The sequence below is a fragment of the Drosophila guanche genome, unplaced genomic scaffold (assembly GCF_900245975.1).
Source record: "Drosophila guanche unplaced genomic scaffold, DGUA_6, whole genome shotgun sequence".
Classification (NCBI taxonomy): Eukaryota; Metazoa; Arthropoda; class Insecta; order Diptera; family Drosophilidae; genus Drosophila; species Drosophila guanche.
Window position 1 is genome coordinate 1324955 of NW_022995752.1, and position 18265 is coordinate 1343219.

The 18265-nt window shown below is 40.3% G+C and overlaps 2 protein-coding genes across 2 annotated transcripts; one reads left to right on the forward strand and one right to left on the reverse strand.

The window, feature by feature from the left end:
- Positions 1-88: 88 nt before the first annotated feature.
- LOC117587858 (serine/threonine-protein kinase meng-po) lies at positions 89-16578 on the reverse strand. Its single transcript, XM_034278824.1, has 2 exons — positions 15963-16578; positions 89-2041 (listed from the first exon to the last, which is right to left on the reverse strand). The coding sequence occupies exons 1-2, from the start codon at positions 15973-15975 to the stop codon at positions 684-686; spliced, it is 1371 nt and encodes a 456-aa protein (XP_034134715.1). The 5' UTR covers positions 15976-16578; the 3' UTR covers positions 89-683.
- On the forward strand, positions 13089-13941 carry LOC117587859. Its single transcript, XM_034278825.1, has 2 exons — positions 13089-13417; positions 13468-13941. The coding sequence occupies exons 1-2, from the start codon at positions 13104-13106 to the stop codon at positions 13874-13876; spliced, it is 723 nt and encodes a 240-aa protein (XP_034134716.1). The 5' UTR covers positions 13089-13103; the 3' UTR covers positions 13877-13941.
- Positions 16579-18265: the final 1687 nt, after the last annotated feature.

Consider the following 18265-nt stretch of genomic DNA (forward strand, 5'->3'; position numbering starts at 1 on the left):
TGGACCTGTGGACCTGGAAAGATATTTTAGTTTTAGCAATACTCTGCAAACTTTCATGGAAACTCAGTTTGGGGTTCTATTATATTTCTTTATGGTATATGGTATACATGGGATATCAATATCAATATACTTTATAGTAAAAGTCGTATGCAATCGAAGGAGAAATATATATACAAAGATTTATAGGGGATACACATAGAAGGACTATGGTTACAGATTAAAGATAGACATTACGATTATCTACTACAAAAATATACAACAAATCTTAAACGTCTAGTAATTGGTCATCCCTTAATTGCTCTCTACAAATATCTGAGTATGTATATATAAATACTAGATTCTAGATAATTGCATTAGTTGGTATAGTACCGTATCTGTATATGTATCGTATATATAAAGTAAGTAACGCGTAAATCACACATTATGTATAGTATATGTATATCGAAGAAAATCATCGTGGCGGAAGACTAGAAAGGTAACACTAGTGGAAAGTAATCCGTTGACGTGTTTTTTTGGTTGTTTGCTGGGTTTACTTAACCTGACATTAATTCTCACTAAATTAAATACCTATAGACAATTTTCTCTAACATTTATAAATATGGTTTTGGTTTTCTCAAATATGATCTCATAGACCTACAAATTCAAACAGTTCCGCAGAGGATGATATTATCGAGAATCTCTCTCTAATGCATTGTATCCAGGCCATGCAAGCTCTCTACATCTGGATCGAAACTGGCATCGCATGTGGATAGCCAGTCCCAGACTCGCCGTCGCACCATGGTCGGATCGATGGGTATGTCCAGGCCATAGCTGGACATCATGCGCTTGAATCTCAGTTTGTTCTCATCGCCAGAGAGTCGGCCCTCGCGCTGGTTCAGATAGATACACGAGTCCTGGTCGTGGTGGGTGGGCGAGATGAGGGTGGCCGACTTGGAGGTGGAGATGCGGCACTCAACCCAGCGATCCTTCATGTACTTGGTCACCTCGGTGATCTTGCAGCGATCCTCTGGGTCGTGACTGAGATACTTGCGGAAGCAGCGCATCAGACGGGGCGAAAATCGACGGAAACTGTCAGGGACTTTGGTGGTCTTGCGCTGTTCGTACTTCATGAAGTTGGCATAAGACTGATCCTTGACCCAGTCCGCGGACTGCCATGGCGGATTGCCCGTGAGGATGTTGTACAGCAAGATGCCAAACTGCCAGGAATCGCTGATGGGCAGGCACTGGAAGCGCTCGTTCTTGATCAGCTCCAGCTGCTCCGGCGGTACACAGCTGGTCCACGTGTGCTTCACCTTGTGCACCAGCAGACCCTTCTTGGTGGTGGCCCCAAAGTCGCACAACTTCACCCGGGTAAAGTCCGGCGTAAACACCAAAATATTCTCAATCTTCAGATCACGATGCACCAGATTCTTCGAGTGCATGAAGCCCAGGGCCGAGCTCAACTGCTCGGATATCAATTTGCAGGCATTCTCATGCAGGCCATTGGGTCCGATGTTCGAGGCCAGGTCCCCGTACGGTGCATGCTCCATCGCAAACACGTAGTAGTCCATGGTCTGGAAGGCCACAGCGTAGGCGCTCAAGATGTGGTGATGGTGCGACAACTCGTAGTTGTAGTGGAACTCCTTCTGGAACTCCTTGATCGTGGTCAACTCTGCATGAACTGCCTTCAGGGCCACCAGCGTATTGGTGGGCCTGTGCCGGCACAGCAGAATCTTGGCAAAACATCCCTCCGCCAGTGTCTTCTCAATGTTGTACTGATCGGCGAATGTCATCAGCGGCAAGTCCACATCCGGTATCATATGAATCTGTCCGCCATCATTCTTGTCCGGCTTCTTGTAGATGCTGCTCCGACGGCTCACGGATGCCGCTCCGGGCACCTCCAGGCGTCCCGTGCTAGTGCTGGTGGGTGTCAAGGGTGTGCTGCAGCGTTTCTGGTTGTTGTGATTGGTGCAGGTGCTGCTGTTGTTGTTGCTGTTGCGACTATTGGTGCTGCCACCATCGCCAAAGGAGCGGCGCAGGCGGAAGGAAAATGAACGTTTCTCTGCAAGAGATAGACAAAATATTGATGATTAGAATTAAGTTGATTTTGCACATAATAAAAAGTTTATTATTCTCTCAAAGTTCTCTCTCCAAAGTACAGGTTCAAGTTCCCTTCAAGGACAAGCAAACATTCCGTTTAACCTTCCTATTTGTTTGCCATTCTTAAAATGATTTAACTTGACCTTTGGCCACAATCGGAAAAACATTCTCCTGTCTACCTCTGCCTTGACCCTATCCTTGGCAACAGAAATTCTCACCCAACAAACTCAACCTCTTGCTGCTGTTTTTCACGGAACTTCGATTGTGGTATTAATTGGAAATATTTTTGTGTTGTTTCTCATGATTTATAATCAACGTTTGATGTGCTGCTTTTTATGTTTTGTGTTCCACATTGCGAATTATTAATTTATCATACAAGAACGGACATAGAAAAGCGCTTACAGCCCGCCCTCTCCTGCCTCCCTGCCTTCCATGGGGACAAGCAACACTCACACCCACGCCCACGCCCAAGACATGGACAGAGAGACAGACATAAAGAAATAGACGATGGTTGTCGCCAAATTGTCTGTGACAAAGTTAGTGCAGAATTTGCGTAGATCTTAGATCAGACATGGGAGATATGTGTGTGTAGATAGATACAGGGTACAGGGGGTCTCTGAGTTATATATGGGCCACAGACCACACAGGCAAAAGACGTCAGCAGTTAGTCACAGATTGTGACTGCTGCTGCTGTTGCTGCTGCTGTTGCTGCTGCTGCGATTTTTGGAATCCATAATCTGCGTAGTGCCATTCACAGCACCAGCGCCCCCTCCATTCGCCCCCCGTTTGATTTCATTTATAGCATAGCCAGGAAAATGGTAAGAGAAATCATTTGATTTGCCGTCGAATGGTTCACAGGACAAACAGACAGATAGACAGACAGAATCTACATAGTATACTGAGAATGCGTTAGCTGGAAATTCGCAGCTAAAATCAAATTAAAATCAAAGCGCTCTGCTTTGCAGAGCAAAACATTTATAGGGCGTGATGTGATTTTCGCTCGATGTTCTCACAATTTTACCGCGAATCGCGTTTGACGTTAAATTATATGTTCTGCTTAGCGATCAAAATCGTATTTCTTAAAGTGTCAACTGCGGATGGAGGAGGAGGAGGTGGAAGGCAGAGATGCAGGCAGGGGTGAAGGTGGGATCGAAATTGCATATATTGAAAAATATTTTTATTTTAGACAAATTACTGGCAAAGGCAAGCCGGATAATATTTGCCACTGAGGCATGCGAGAAATGCAATTCAACTAATTTATGAGTGTCTCTCATAATGGTATGAGAAACAGCTAGATGGTATTGGCAGGCGTATATTAGAGAGAGTAATATAATGATCTTGGGAGGAAAATGCTGTTGGATTTATTCCCTCTTCCAACACTAAGTATTTTCCTCGTTCATCCTTTATTTAATTTCTGGGGCGCAAAACATTTTAATTAAAGTCTCATTTCATATTCCATTACAAGATTCAGTCCTCCTGCTTCACCGTCGGGAATATTAAGTGGCTGCTAGGGGGCAGAATCTTGCAGCTCATTAACCTCGCAAAAAACTGAAAAAAAAGAAAACACTTTCGCCTAAGTTTGAGGAAAGGGACAAGCGGCAACAAGTCAAAGATGCTTCTTCTGGGCTGTTTGGATGGTTCTTTTTCTTTCGTTTTCTTGTCTAATTTCTATTTCCGTTCCAGAATTGATTGGCTCGGGGCCAGAGGTGGCATCCACACAGAGAGATCCCTAATAAATGAGTGAAAAAAGGGGCGAAAACTAATTATATACCATTAAAAATCATCAACAGAGATTCAAAAGTCAGAGAGGACTGCGTGTGGCCATAAATCAAACTTTCACTTTCGCAGTGGCCATTTCTCTGCTGTCGTCGCTGCTGCTGTTGCTGCTGCTGCTGCTGCTACACTCGATTCAAACGATTCGAGTACTCGCATTCGTTATGGCCATTTCATCTTAATAATTTCTTTCGTCGATCCGCAGCAAAACACTTTGCATGCCCGAAATAGCCAAAAATCACAAATGAGCCAAAAAGGGTCAGGCAGGCAAACGTAGGCATTCGCCGGAGAGATGAGATGGGATGGGATGCATTTTCTGCAGCTCTAAATATAGAAGGAAGCCAGAATTTCCGTGGAAATTATCTATCCGACCGCAGGGAGTCAGTCTCGTATAAACAGTGGGTCAAAATAAACAATCCACACACACACACACACACGGGGATGTATGGCTAGTCAGACATTAGCTGTACGAGTAGCAGCAGATATGTGGCTTTGGCAGACTGTGAAATGCAAATGCAACAAAGAGAAGGCGCCAGGAGAACCATCGACCTGCCAGCCAATGGCAAAATGAAATTCTTGCGACAGATGAACATTGTAGGGGCAGACAATGCCCGACTGGAGGATACCCTGGACAACATTGAGAATAAGGAATTCACTTAAGAAAATTAATATTTGAGTAAAACCATCATTTGCTGTCTGGAATGGGGAAGCTTTCGATATTCTCCATTTGGTCAAATTTACCTTTGCAATGATTGATACCCTCATAACCATTCAATCCACAGAATCAAGACACCCCTGCTCTGTAGAAACAAATCCAGAATGAGGGAAACCGGGCATCAGGTGGGGGAAATCAGCATCAGGTCTCCAACACTCGTATGAGTGACTGCCAAAATGTACGTTTCGGTTCTCACAGTTCGGTTAGTCCCCTCCTCCTTGCCCCGGATAAATGCCGCTTGCCCCTGCCCCTGATTGTCGCCCTGGTCTCCAACAACAAAAACAAGAGTCGTGTCCCGATTCCCCGCCTGCTTGGCAACCCGCCCGACAGTGTGCGCGACTTTGGGGGCATTGCTGACGTCAATGGACAAGTCGTTGTCGGTCGGCGTGCCACATACTCGTACAAGCGCACAGTTATAGCCATTTACAAACGCACACACATGGAGATACAGATACATTTGTATCTATAGGCCATCGAGGCTGCGTCTGAGGCTGAACCAGCCCCGTCGGCGTCTCTGACCAATTGTAAGTTTTGTATTATTACAAAATAAAATGAGAAACACTTTTAGAACGGCAGCACAGCAGCCAGTGCAGATTCTCTACGGTGGGTGATTAGGAATAGTCCGGGAATCGGAGACCCGGAGAACCAGAGACCATCGACCGGACAATGCCGGACAGCGCCATGTCTGGTCGCAAACACTTGGTAGTAGTGCGGCCTCCCCCTGCTGCTGCTGCCACGACTCGAAAACAATTGATTCGATTTAATTGCTCAATCTGGGGGAATCTTGTTCACTTAATGCCTTCATCTTTTGTGCTTCGGAGGGAAACTTAAGTTCGTTTTCCCAGACCTACATCAACTCTCGAAAGAGCCCAAGAGACTGGCATGCATATATAGGTTATGGGAGACCTACGACAATGTGCTGCTCTGCTCTGCATTGCTCCTCATTTCCATTTCCATTTACCATGAAAAATACATTTAATTTATATTTAATTTCTTCATCTTTCCGGGTATTGAGTACTTTGTTCTTGTACTTGTAAGATCGTAATTCAGATTTGCTTTAATTGTTTACAGAAAAAAGCACATACACACGAATTTGGGTCAAGAAAGTTTTGTTACAAATTACAAAAATTGTGTGTTTCTTCGGGCTATTTGTTGATTTTTCTATTACACGGAAAAGGCAACAGTTTTCCGCGATATATTCGGATGTATGCTATATGGGTAAATATTTCAACAGTCGATATATAAAAATTCACACTCATTGTTTTCAAAGTGGAGGATTTTGCAAGTGTTTACAATAGGAAATGCTTTGATAGTTTGCCTGTTTTCGTGATCAAGGATGGAAAACATTGAGAGAAGGTCTTAGGAAAAGGTCAAACCTACATAGAATATACAATAATCTCGGGAAATCGATAGCCATTAACATCTACTATGGAGGGTAAGTTTTATTAATTATATTAATTAAAAATTAATATTCCAATTTGAAGCATCCCGTTTAATTTCTCTCACAATCATTTTGCATTTACATGAACAATTATAGGCGCATTAATGATTTATAACTACATTTATTTCTATTTATATATTCTCTTTATTTCCTCCCCTTCCGTCCCCTGACAAAGTCTTTTGCAACATTTTCTAATAATTACTCATTTGGTGGGTGTCTGTTGAAGAGGATAACTTGTTGAAAAGGAAAAGCAAAAAAAGCATTCGGCATACTTATTATACAACAATTCAATAAAAATTAACGACTTATAACAAAATTTCCGCTGCGCCCACAAACAAAGGCAAAAGACCACCAACAAAACAACGAAAATAAACAAAAAGAAATAAAAACAAAAGCAAATATTAAATAAATATTAAGAGACTCTTTTTTCTTTTTATACCCGGTACTCGAAGAGTAAATAGGGTATACTGCATTTGTGCACAAAGTGAATGTATGTAACGCACAGAAGAAAACGTTTCCGACCCCATAAAGTATATATATATTCTTGATCAGCATCAATAGCCGAATCGATTGAGCCATGTCTGTCTGTCCGTCCGTCTGTCCGTCTGTACGTCTGTCCATCCTCCTTGTTGAGTGTCTGGATCTCAGGGACCATAAAAGCTAGAGCCACTAAATTTTGCATCCAGACTTCTGTATGCTCACACTGTTACAAGTGTATTTAAAAAATGAACCTCCCAAATCTACAATTTTGAAGATAAAATAAAATTAAAAACCATTTCGTAGGGAATGACCATATTTATTAGATCACCAAATAGGGATCCGATTGGATCATTATAATAGCCAGAATGAAGAAATTAATTTGCAGTGGCTAAACCCACCCTGTCCCGCAGCTTTTGTTGTTTTTTTCACATTTTCTCATTCACACTTTGCTTCTGCAGTGTGCGGCCTCTGCCTCTGCCTCTGCGATGACTCTGCAGTGTGTGGCCTTAGGCAAGCTAAAGGAGCGTGTTGGCGTGAGAAGTGTTGTATATGTAGATGACAGATGAAGAAAAATTGTAAAATTTCACAATAAACCGCTAAGGTACAAATCTTAGTACTGAGTACCGGGTATAAAAGTTGTGACGCGTAAGAAGCGTCTCACACGTCCCTTCTCGTTTTTTTAGAGCTTGTGCGTATGAGTTTTTTATAGCGTAAAAAAAAAAAAAAAAACAAATATATATTTTATAAAACGCGTTAAATTTGGCTTAATTTCCCTTCTCTCCTTCAATCTCTCGATATCTGTTGGCCTAAGAGTAAATATTTTAGCAAAAGAGGGCGTGTATCCGCCCCCGCCTTCTGTCTGCGATTTATTGATATATGGCAGCACTCTAGGAGCAAAAGAACCAACCAACAAGCAACCAACCAACCAACAGCGAGAGACAGCTGCTCTTGGGAAAACTGCGCACATGACCATCACGAGTAGAGGTACAGTAGATGACGAGGTAAAGGATATACGCACAAGTGGTTGTACTCATACAGGTAGGCATGGAAGAGCACACTCTATAAGGCCTGAGTCCTTCTCCTGAGTGCCGCTTGAAGGACAGAGTGTCAGGTCAGGGCTAAGAAAGATATCCTAGAAGTTCCTGTGGAAGCTTTACTTGAATTGTGTACCCTCTGAGAGTGGATAAAACACTCTACGATTTAGCCCGTGTTTACACCCGTTGCACAGTGAGTGGCAAAAGTGGTCGCCCACGCCACCATTTCCATAAATTATTTAAATAGTTCCGCCTTTACGATATATTTAACTTGCTTTGCGTGCTTTCTGTAAGCGTATGATATATACTCGTACATATTTTTATTTGTGTAAATAAATTCTTATAAATAGCCTCCCCTATAGCCGACAAATTTGTAATTACGCGAAGAGGAAAATGGAAAATGAGTGTGTGGAAAAATGGGACTGTCGTGTAAAAAAGGAAGACGTTTTCATGTAGCTGACAATTTTCAAGGTAAGGTCAAGGCGAGTGCCTACGTCAAATCATTTATCAAACTTATCCGAGCTGATGATAATGAAGACGGCGGAAGAATATTGTAAGTGGGGCTGGGAAAATGCTTACATATGAGAAATGGCCGATGAAGAGGACCCTATAAATAATATATAATAGTTCTCCCACACAACACACAGCCAGAAGGTAAGACAATGTCCGATAGAGCAGTCCATATATTAAGTAGTACCTCAGTACGAGTATTTGCGCTGAAAATAAATAAGTTCCACCAAACATTTCGCCTAAAATTGCTGCATAATTTCCTTCGTCTCTTGGGGATATTACGAGCTTGTATTTCTCAGAACGGAAAATTCTGAATGCTCGTAAATAATTGTAAGTAACGCTAATAATAATATTTGCATTACAAACGTCTGGAATGGGGCACCTGACGGCAACTTGGATTTGCGATGAGTGAAATAATCAATTGTTCCCCCCACCACAAGGGAAACGGATATGGAAATTGGTTCATTTTCGATTTGAATAGATAGATACTTGGATTGTGATTAATTGTGTGCCATTTGAGTTGTTTATCGAAGGGAAGCGCGAATTGCAGTTTAAGCAGGAAGTCGAAAAGTTTCTGCAGATGACCTAGAAAGAACTGATTTTACTTTCCGTTTCCATGCCACTGAGACACAACACAAACGCAAAGCCACAAAGAATGAAAGTTAAAACAAAATCGTGAACTCCGACCTGGCTGCCAGGCGATGGTGGAGACAAAAAAACAAAACATTTTAAAAGAAAATTCAATGGAAACATCATCATGACGTATATCGAGTATAAACAAAAAGTTCAAAAAGACAGAGCCTAGAAAAACTGGTTAAAACCGGCTCCATTTAAAGTAACTTTGCTCAAACAATTGTAATGGGCAAAGAGTCTTCATCAATCGGAGACACTTCTTTATGGATTTTTCCATTACTGTTTCAAAAATAAACAATGATCAAATCATGAGGAGAGAAAAGTGAAAGGTACATTAATTAAACAAATAATATGAATGTTCAATCAAAAAATTTTAGTCACGATCAGAAGGAGATAGAGAGAGACTGACATTTGTATAGTAAACATTTATTGGCTATACGACGACTATATAGACATCAGATTCATGTGATGTTTGAGGCAGCTAAAGCGTAGCAAAAATTAATAATTTATTAAATACTACACACCGTCGAACTCGCATACACACATATATACATTACTCGTGTTTGGGATGAAGATATATGCAAATATGAAAATAAAATCAGGCAGGAATACTCTCTCATGGGAGGAGATGCGAAGAGCAGCCAGTGTCGTGGCCCACGCATTCTGCCTTCTTGGCTTTCTCTTTCTCATCCATCCATACATTATGTCTGGTTTCCCCTATCCGACTTTCTCTTTTATGCCAACATATATCGAAAACATATACAAGGCAAAAGGTATGGTATGGCATGGAAGGTGGTTGTAGAGATTATGTCTATGTTAACTGGAAATAGATCCTCATTTTAGTGAAACAAAGTCCACGAAATTTGCAAGTTTAAGTGGTTTAAAGGCTACACAAAGTACACTATGCAAGATTTCTACGTTAGATTTAAGCTTTCTCATTATTTCAGAGTTATATTAGTAACAAAACAAAATTCCTAGAATTTGTGTCTACTTAGTAAGCATCTACTATTAATTTGACAATCTAAAATATGATAAATTAAAGAGGAACCGATAAATCAAGCTTTCTTGCCTCTTAAATTTGTACATGTTCAGAAGCAAATGCAGTTTGTTGTTTTGCAAAAAATTATGTAATTATGGGTGTGCTAGTCATAATGTTTTACTTGATTCACATCTCAACTAACTGCAGATATAAATTAGTCCCGATGTAAGTGAACATTTTTAAGGCAATAATTTACTATGTATAAAATTACCATGATCTCCTACAGTCGTTTTCAAAAGAGGTAAAAAACAAAAAAGACACCAGTAGGAGGAAGATTTACTCCTATCCCCTGGTTCGAGTAGAATAGTACCTAATCTCTCAGCGCTTATGATCTCTATGCTAATTATGTAAAATGACTGAAGGAAACCAAACTGAAAAAACTTGTAACTCCTATTCATACTCAACATAAACACACAAAATACAGCAGTAGTAACTGGAAGCAACCATTTATCATTGATGTGTGCCCCAATTGTTTGCAATCGTTGGCTCAGAGAGGGTTAAACCAATTAAGGCGGCATATATTTTCAAGTGTATGCTCATTATAAGATTTTACAATATTTAAGTACCATATTTTTATTGCGTGTCAATGGCAAAATGCGCGGCACAAAACGCACAGAAGGCGACCCCGTCCGTACACCCAAACAGTTGGCCAAAACCTGTGTGCAGTCGCAGACATCAGTGGGGCATACATATACGAGTACGCATATATACCCAGATCTTTGATACTTATATATTTTATCTTTTGGTTAGCCATAATATTTCTCACTGCGACAGGCGACGGCACGACCTTGTCCCACGGATCAACGCGTAGAAAGCGAAAGAAGCGGCGAGCAGAATTCTCGAATGCGACAGGAGAGAAGAAATCGAAATTAAACAAGCCCCAAAAACCACTGCTTACCACATTCGTCAATCTAAATTGGTGTAGAAGAACAGCCCAGGGTGTCCATTGAGTAGGAGAGGAGTGGTATACAGGAATCCTTGTTTTGTTAGTTTCCCACTCAACCACCTACCATACCGGCCATTGTGTCAACTATTCTCGTATTTGCAGCGGCATTTAGTTATATTATTTATGAAAAATTAAAAGTTCTGTTTATTCCCACGACAGCGTGCGTCTTCTTCTTGTCGCAGTTTGTTTCTGTGACATTTTCTTCTTTTATTTCGTTTATTTGTGTACTTTGGTCATAAAAAGCAAATTAGCATAAATCCCATTTTTACGGCTAACTGAAAATGATTCGTTTTGACAGGGGACATGTCTCTATGGCTTTGATTATCTCTATTTTATTGCATTTGGAGCGGAGATAAGTGTTTTTGTGTGGAAGTGGAACTTTCGATGAAAAATTAGGGAAATATTTAGTACAATTGAAGGTAAAGGTCAAAAGCCAGACAAGCGTATACGCTTGCATATGTTTTAAGGGATATTTCTGAACCACTTTAATTCCTTTTCCCCGCAATACTCATGCATATATATGAATGATAAATAATAAAGACAACTAATGATGATCTTTGCTCGGGCGCTGCCATATGCAATTACGAGTATCTGCCTCGAGAGGTTCATTGCACCTTCCCATAAATCTGGTGGCTCCAACACTATCAAACAACATTTTTGTTCACCATAATTCAAAAGAATTAATTAAATAAAATGCCTCAACGAAAGCCGCACAATTGAAAACAACTTACAAACAGAGACAAAGAGACATACAGACGGATATACACAGAAAGACTGCCAGACGGACAGAGAGGAATCGGTTAAAAAGAGGCAAGAGAAAGATGGGAATGAGAATATGGGAATGGGAGGGTCTAAGAGTACCCATTAGCCGGTCGGTGTTGAGCGAAAACATCTTGAGGGCCCCGCAACAAACACTCGGTGGCTGTCCAAAATAGCCTAAACAGATTACACCGTAGAAGACATCGCACATACGACGCGTGTGCCGCACCGCTTTGGCAATTAAAAATTTAAGAAAATCATAAACAAACTGAGCCCCCAACCATAATGATTATGTGTGTATGTTTGTGCAAAATGTGCGTTGCCATGGCAAGTTCTATTAGTTTGTTTCAAAATTTATATTTTCTTTTGAAAGTTTTTGAGGTCTTCTTTTGCGAGAAGAAACAATTATGAGATTGGAAAGCTGCATGGAGAAGCGTAAAGTGATGTTAATGGAAGCTCATAAGTATGAACCATTTCAATTGTAAGGAACATTTTGGGAAAAAGATCCTGGTACGTAAAATTGAAAAACACTTTGATTCCCCCAACAAATTTAAACAATCAGAATTTCCCCATTTCTCTAAAAGGTATTGCCTTTCCTGTAAATATTTTGCCTAAAATGTATTCAAGGGCACTTTTACGAGTACGAATACTTCCTGTTCACACTCGTGACACCACCACCGTGCATTCATTGATTTTTGCTTTTTTAAATACATACAATATAAATTATTATTGTTATTGCTGAGGCGCATATTTAATATTTGTACAAACAAAGTATCCCCCTCATACATACATACGTTCGTTCTCTTTTGTTTATTTGTGAAATATTGAAGGATGAGTAGGAGCATTCCATAATCACCGATCCGTAGTGTTTGCTATGAGGCTTGACGCCCCTTTACTATACCCGTAAATGTATATAGAAATGTCTGTGGGAAACGTATATATAAGTAAACATCTGCATGTCTGAATAAATATGAGGGTATTCACTGTCTGTCTGGTCTTGGTGGAAATTGTTGAAGGCGGCAATTGGCTTCGCACTTCATTAATGATGCGGCGCGTCGGTTGCCCAATACAACAACAAAATTACGCATTTAAAAAAAGATATATATTATTTGAATATACACAGATGTACATTGGGAGAGTAGAGCAGAGAGAGAGAGAGCAACATCCTCATCGACAGATACAAATTTTAGGCAATTTAATTTCCGTTTTCGATGCATTCGAATAACGAATAAAAACGTTCGAATTTGGGAATCAATCAAAGCATATTTTCCAATGCTTCAATGAACTTTGGATGGAGCCCCATATTAATATTATATTTTGTATATTTTTATTTGGACTATCACATGCTGAACATTCATCAGATTCGATGCCGATTTCCTTTGTACTTGGTATTTAGATAGATTCAGATATGTATATGTTTGCTAGTAGACAATTCTATTTTCAATCGATTTCTGTGAAAAATGAATATTGCGTAAGTAGCAATCGATTGCCATCTGATTTTTATTAAACAGAAAGAGATTTTTGGTTTGGGTTTTCCCATGCCAAACTAATTAGTTTAGCCTCAAAGTCAAATTATCCATTTGATGAAAGAAATGGGAATTCAATTTGATGGGCATCCCGTCGAACAGTGAGCGTTGAAAAACTTGTACTAGAATGCTCAACAAGTAATGACAGAGCAACAGAAGCAACACGAAATGGAGGGTTCCTTAATCACCGAAGAGGAGCCCCATTTGACTCCGCAACTGCAGGCTCACTACGAGACAGAGGCAGAAGTGCTGGGATTGCTGGTTGATCTGGAGACAAAATATCGCGAATACTATAAACTGTATCTGTGCGAACTGGAGGCCCAGAAGATCCTCATCGAGAGAGTTTGGCTTCTGACGCAGAGATACCTTATCCTTATTAGTTGTGTCATTGGCTGTCGCTATCCCGAGGTCTACACTCTCTCCACGGAGGAGGCGCTCGTTAATGAATACGAGGAAAAGCTAGAAGTGCTACGTGCTTCCAAGTAAGCCTTGTCCTATTTTACCATTCCATTCTTATAGAGATTATCAACAGCAACAAAATGAAGCACTCGGTAATGGAGCTGGACACGCACTGCAAGAAGTTTTACGCGGCCTACAATCGGCTGAACAAGACCCTGGAGACGCCACTTATCATGGGCGATCAGCATCATCGTTCCATACAGCATCACAAAATAATGGCCGTTGATATATTCAACTATTTCCATGCAACAGTGCTTAAACTCAAGTGCTACATGCACCAACTGGATCCCTTGAATCTGGAGAGCGTCGAGGAGTATCGGGAGCTGCTAAAGACCGAGGCCCAACCGGAGGAGTTCGAGGAACACTTAATGGAGCGCTTCGTCTACTGCAAGTGTCTCCACAAGGAGCCGACTTGCCCCATCGAGAAACTGAAGTGCACCCATCACAATATAGCAAATTTGAAGTATGTTAGTCGCATCTAATCACAGTCCTAATGCACTCATTAAACGAAACATTAAAGTAAAATCTAGTGGCTAATCAATATTAACGTAAGCACATTTTTATAGTCATTTCTTTGGGAAATTATATTAACTTGAGGCTACTGAAGAATCCTTTGTTTTGGTAGCGTGATCCCCAGACACCCATCTGTGTTTATTCAAAGATTAAACTTTTTTGAAATAATAATCTTCTAGTGCCTGGAAGGGCTTTATGGAATGTTGAATTCATAAAGACAGTGTGTCACTTTGTACGATAATATCAATGGTTATATTCAACTATGAACTTTTTGCTGACGCCGTGCCACGAAAAGAGAAATGTCCTTTGATGATGTTTCAACATTGAGCAGCATGTCAAGCGTGTTTAATGCGGACCCTACCACCACCAACATACCACGATACAACCCACACACAAAATGGCACAAACAGATCCTGCACTGCCCAGCAAGGTGGCTGACTGGCTGACTGCCACTTGTGTATGCAACTGTCGTGTCGTGTCGTGTGAACCCATTGAGGCACAAGTACTACATCCCCGACTCTCTAGCCCCCAACTGAGATGGCAATCAAAGCGCATTTGTAGCTGTAACACTGTCAGGGACTACTGCTCTGTCGCAGGGACCGTGGGCGGATTTAACCAAGTCCGGGCGCACCCAAAAGGACACCGGCATGTTCAAGGATACCACTGGATAGCTGGACAAACAAAACAGCCTGATGACTGGCCTACAATGGGTGGATGATAAGTCTATATTATATACTTATATCCGCACGTACATACATACATTCTATACATACATAGGTATACGTATACTTTATAGAGAGAAACAGAATCTCGTGCGTCATTCGATTATGAGTTTTAGGGTCTATCCCCAATCCGCAGCCCCTCCGCTGTCTCAGCCCCATTTGTTCGGTGGCATATTATTTATTTTATACATTTTGGATAAACAAAATTCGTAGCATTTTAGCGGCCAGGCCCACAAGAGACGAGACGACACGACCCGACGTGCCGACCCAACAGCCGAGTAGACCAGACCATGTTTATGATAATGACGTCGTTGTCATTTGTCGCTAGATTTTCTCTTCGTATTTTACGAGTATTTTTGGGATGGTGTTGAAAAGCAGTCCAAGAGCCCCGGCGATTCCGCCCCCCTCCCCATACGTGGGTTGATTGCTCTTTCGCCGGCTTTGTGCGTGAGGGTCTATTTTTAGGCAGGATAATTGAAAAGCAAGCAGTACAACGAACAGCAGGAGCCCAGCCCAGCAAGAGTGGCAGGGTCTTGCTCCGCTCAGCACCGCCCCCACATTCGGTTGTAATTGTAAGGAATTCCGACAGTTTCGCTTGAGTTTTTCGAAAAGGGATTATTCATGTAACTGTTGGGTTGGATTCCGTGTAGGGTGTTGCCCACAGAGAGAAAGAGAGAACTAACAATAGATTATGGGATTGGTTGACATGTAATCAAAGAATGGGAGGAAATTGTGCAACTACACTTTGAGTCGCATAACAAAATGGAATTTGAAGCATGAGATAAGCAGTTCAAGGAACTATTCAATGGTACTCAAAAGGATAGTCCCTGGGGGAGAACGAATGACCAATGCAATGGGTTCAAAGCACTACTGCACGTGGAAATGGTCGAATAACGAATTGGAGGTGGTAACATATTCTCGGAAATGAGAAAAACCAGTTATAGGAACAAGTGAACGATACTCTTGTTTGAGGATGGAGCTATGAAGAATAGGGACCAACGATTGCATGGAAACTTCCAGCAAATTTCAATTGGCAGAGGAAAAGCAATTAGATGGGCATTTCGGCAAAAATGTGCATATGACAAGGGATGGAAGGTAGAATGAATGTGGAGTGATGAAAGGACTTTTCAAAGAAATGGGAAAACTAGTTTCAGCAACTACTACAAAAGAAAAGACTAATTTCCTGGAAATTTTAAATAAAAAAAATTCCAGAAATTAGATACAATTAGGAATTTTCGTAAAAGATAAATAGCCAGAAACTTACTTTGCTAAGGGTAGTAGGAGATTGAATTTGGCATAGTTTTCCATAAATTTACTTTAGTTAATAACTCACCGATAGTGCCCATTTCTGTTGCTGTTTGACTCCTTTTGATCAGTAATCCAATCCTCTTTGGTCTTCTTTTAGTATGCGGGTATTCGATAGAATACAACCTTTTATGCACGATAGTATTCCTTTGATTCCTCTGATTCTTTTTTCGGCAAACAAAACTACAACAAAGCTGCGCTTACACTTCGAAAGTCACATTGCAATTGTCCAAAAGCGTCACTTGACAATTTGTGTGCGTGTTTTTTTGTGTTGTTTGTGCAACTTCCAGCGTAAGTAGAAAATTTCAAGGTTGCTTCACAATTAGAACTACAATATACCCGTAATTTGGCAAACAAGATGAATGGGGGCTATATCTTTTGTTTTCGTTTTTGTTTTGCTTGACTTTATTTTCATTTATTTTGTTTCGCGAATGGAATACTAAGTGGTCGTATGATGGGAGTGCGCGTCAAGCAATGATATACGGGGGACAGCACTCGGCAGAAAGAATAATACGAATCTGAATAATACACTAAAAACACAAGCAGAGCAAGCGAAAGACGCTACACAAAAATCAGAGACCACGACACACACTAAACACGTCCACACGCCAGGAGTTTTCCGTTATAAATGTTTTCGCTGCCGCCAGCAGCTTCGGTTCTTATATTTGTTGCATCGCTTTGGGGTCTCGGCTGGCTGCTACTTCGGGAGCTTCGTCGGAGCATGGACAACCAACCGAAGGGTGCTCGCTCATTGTCTGATGCTAAATCTTTTACTCTCTCTTTTGCGATGTGTTTGTTCCATGTTGGAGAAAAGCTCTTTTGCGAAACGAAAAGCTTTCTCCCCTTTCGTTGCTGCACGCCACTGAAAGTCGTTTTACTTTGAGTTCAATTTATCCAAGCGTGGAATTTTAACTCTCTTTCCAGGAGCGAATTCATTTTTTTTCTCTCTCTGTTCTTCAATCTGTTCGTTTAAACAATAAGTAAATTGTACAATTAATATTAAATTAACAGAAATAGCAGTTTTCCAATAATATTATATATAACATCTTTTCAGTTTGTTGGATTATCTATCGGGGAGATCGAGAATGTGGTATCTTTTCAGTCTTCTTACTGTTAAGCTATTGTCTAATAGACTTAAGGGTAAATTATTTTCATGGTTGTGGAGTCTGTCCATGTATTTCTTACTAGTTTTCTTTATTTCTTCTTTAATAGTTGGAATATTAAGATGTTTATGGATTAGATATGTAAAACGGAGCATTCACAATGTGTCGCAAAGTTTTTGATTGGAAATAACATGACAACGAGCTTAAATAAAATATATCCGAAAAAAACTGAAACAAGTAATCCATGCCAAACGAAACCCCAGCAGTCAAATTCGACATAGTGTGAGAATAATAAAAAATGTTAGTATTATTCGGAGCGCGGTGGCGAGTTTACAACTCTGAATAAAATAAAAAATCAAAATTCTGAAAAAGCTCTTTTTGGCATTATTTTTCTAGATATTAAGCAGAAAGTGTATTTTATAAAAAATGTACTTAAACAAAAACAAACAAAAAAAAGCAAAGCTGTGAGAAAAATTCTCGTTTTTCTTTGGTATAATTTTTTGAAAATGAATAATTATTTATAGATGCTCCTCGAGTTTGTCTTGCGTACTGTTTCCGGAACACCCCATTAACCCCCCGAAATCTTTCCATATAAAACGAGGTTCGTTTGTAGGAAATTATTTGAATCTTGTTCGAGTAATACTCTCCTATCCTACAGATCATATTTATGCATACTGTCGTACAACTCTGTGTACTCCTCTCTCACCAAATCGTATACATCAGCATACACTTTGCACCTACAAGTCAACAAGAAAAGGTTTGTTTTCAAAGCAAATAATATTTACCTACTGTTGTGAGTAATAAGATCCCTACATCTATGTACCTATCCAACAGAGTCAAACCTTTGGTCAGAGTTTCGATCATCCTATCTCGCCTAGATTTATTCATATAAAAAAATATTTGAAAGCCTTGGAGTTTATATTTTGATATTAATTAAAACGTTTATATTTTGATACAAAAACCTTTGGAGTTTATATTTTGCCATTAATTAAAACGTATCTTTTGGTACAAAAACACAATAAACAATATTACATTTACAAATTACTGAAATACATTCTCGACGGTCTCCACGAACCCAAGAAGTATGCTACAAAAATGCCCTATCACTTTCATCTTGTGTGCATGCCCTGACCCAAATCTCATGGAATTCTTAAGCAACTCCGCCTCTTAAGAAAATAAACTTTATGGGCCGCATTACCTCAAATTATCTGGCCATATAAAACGTTGC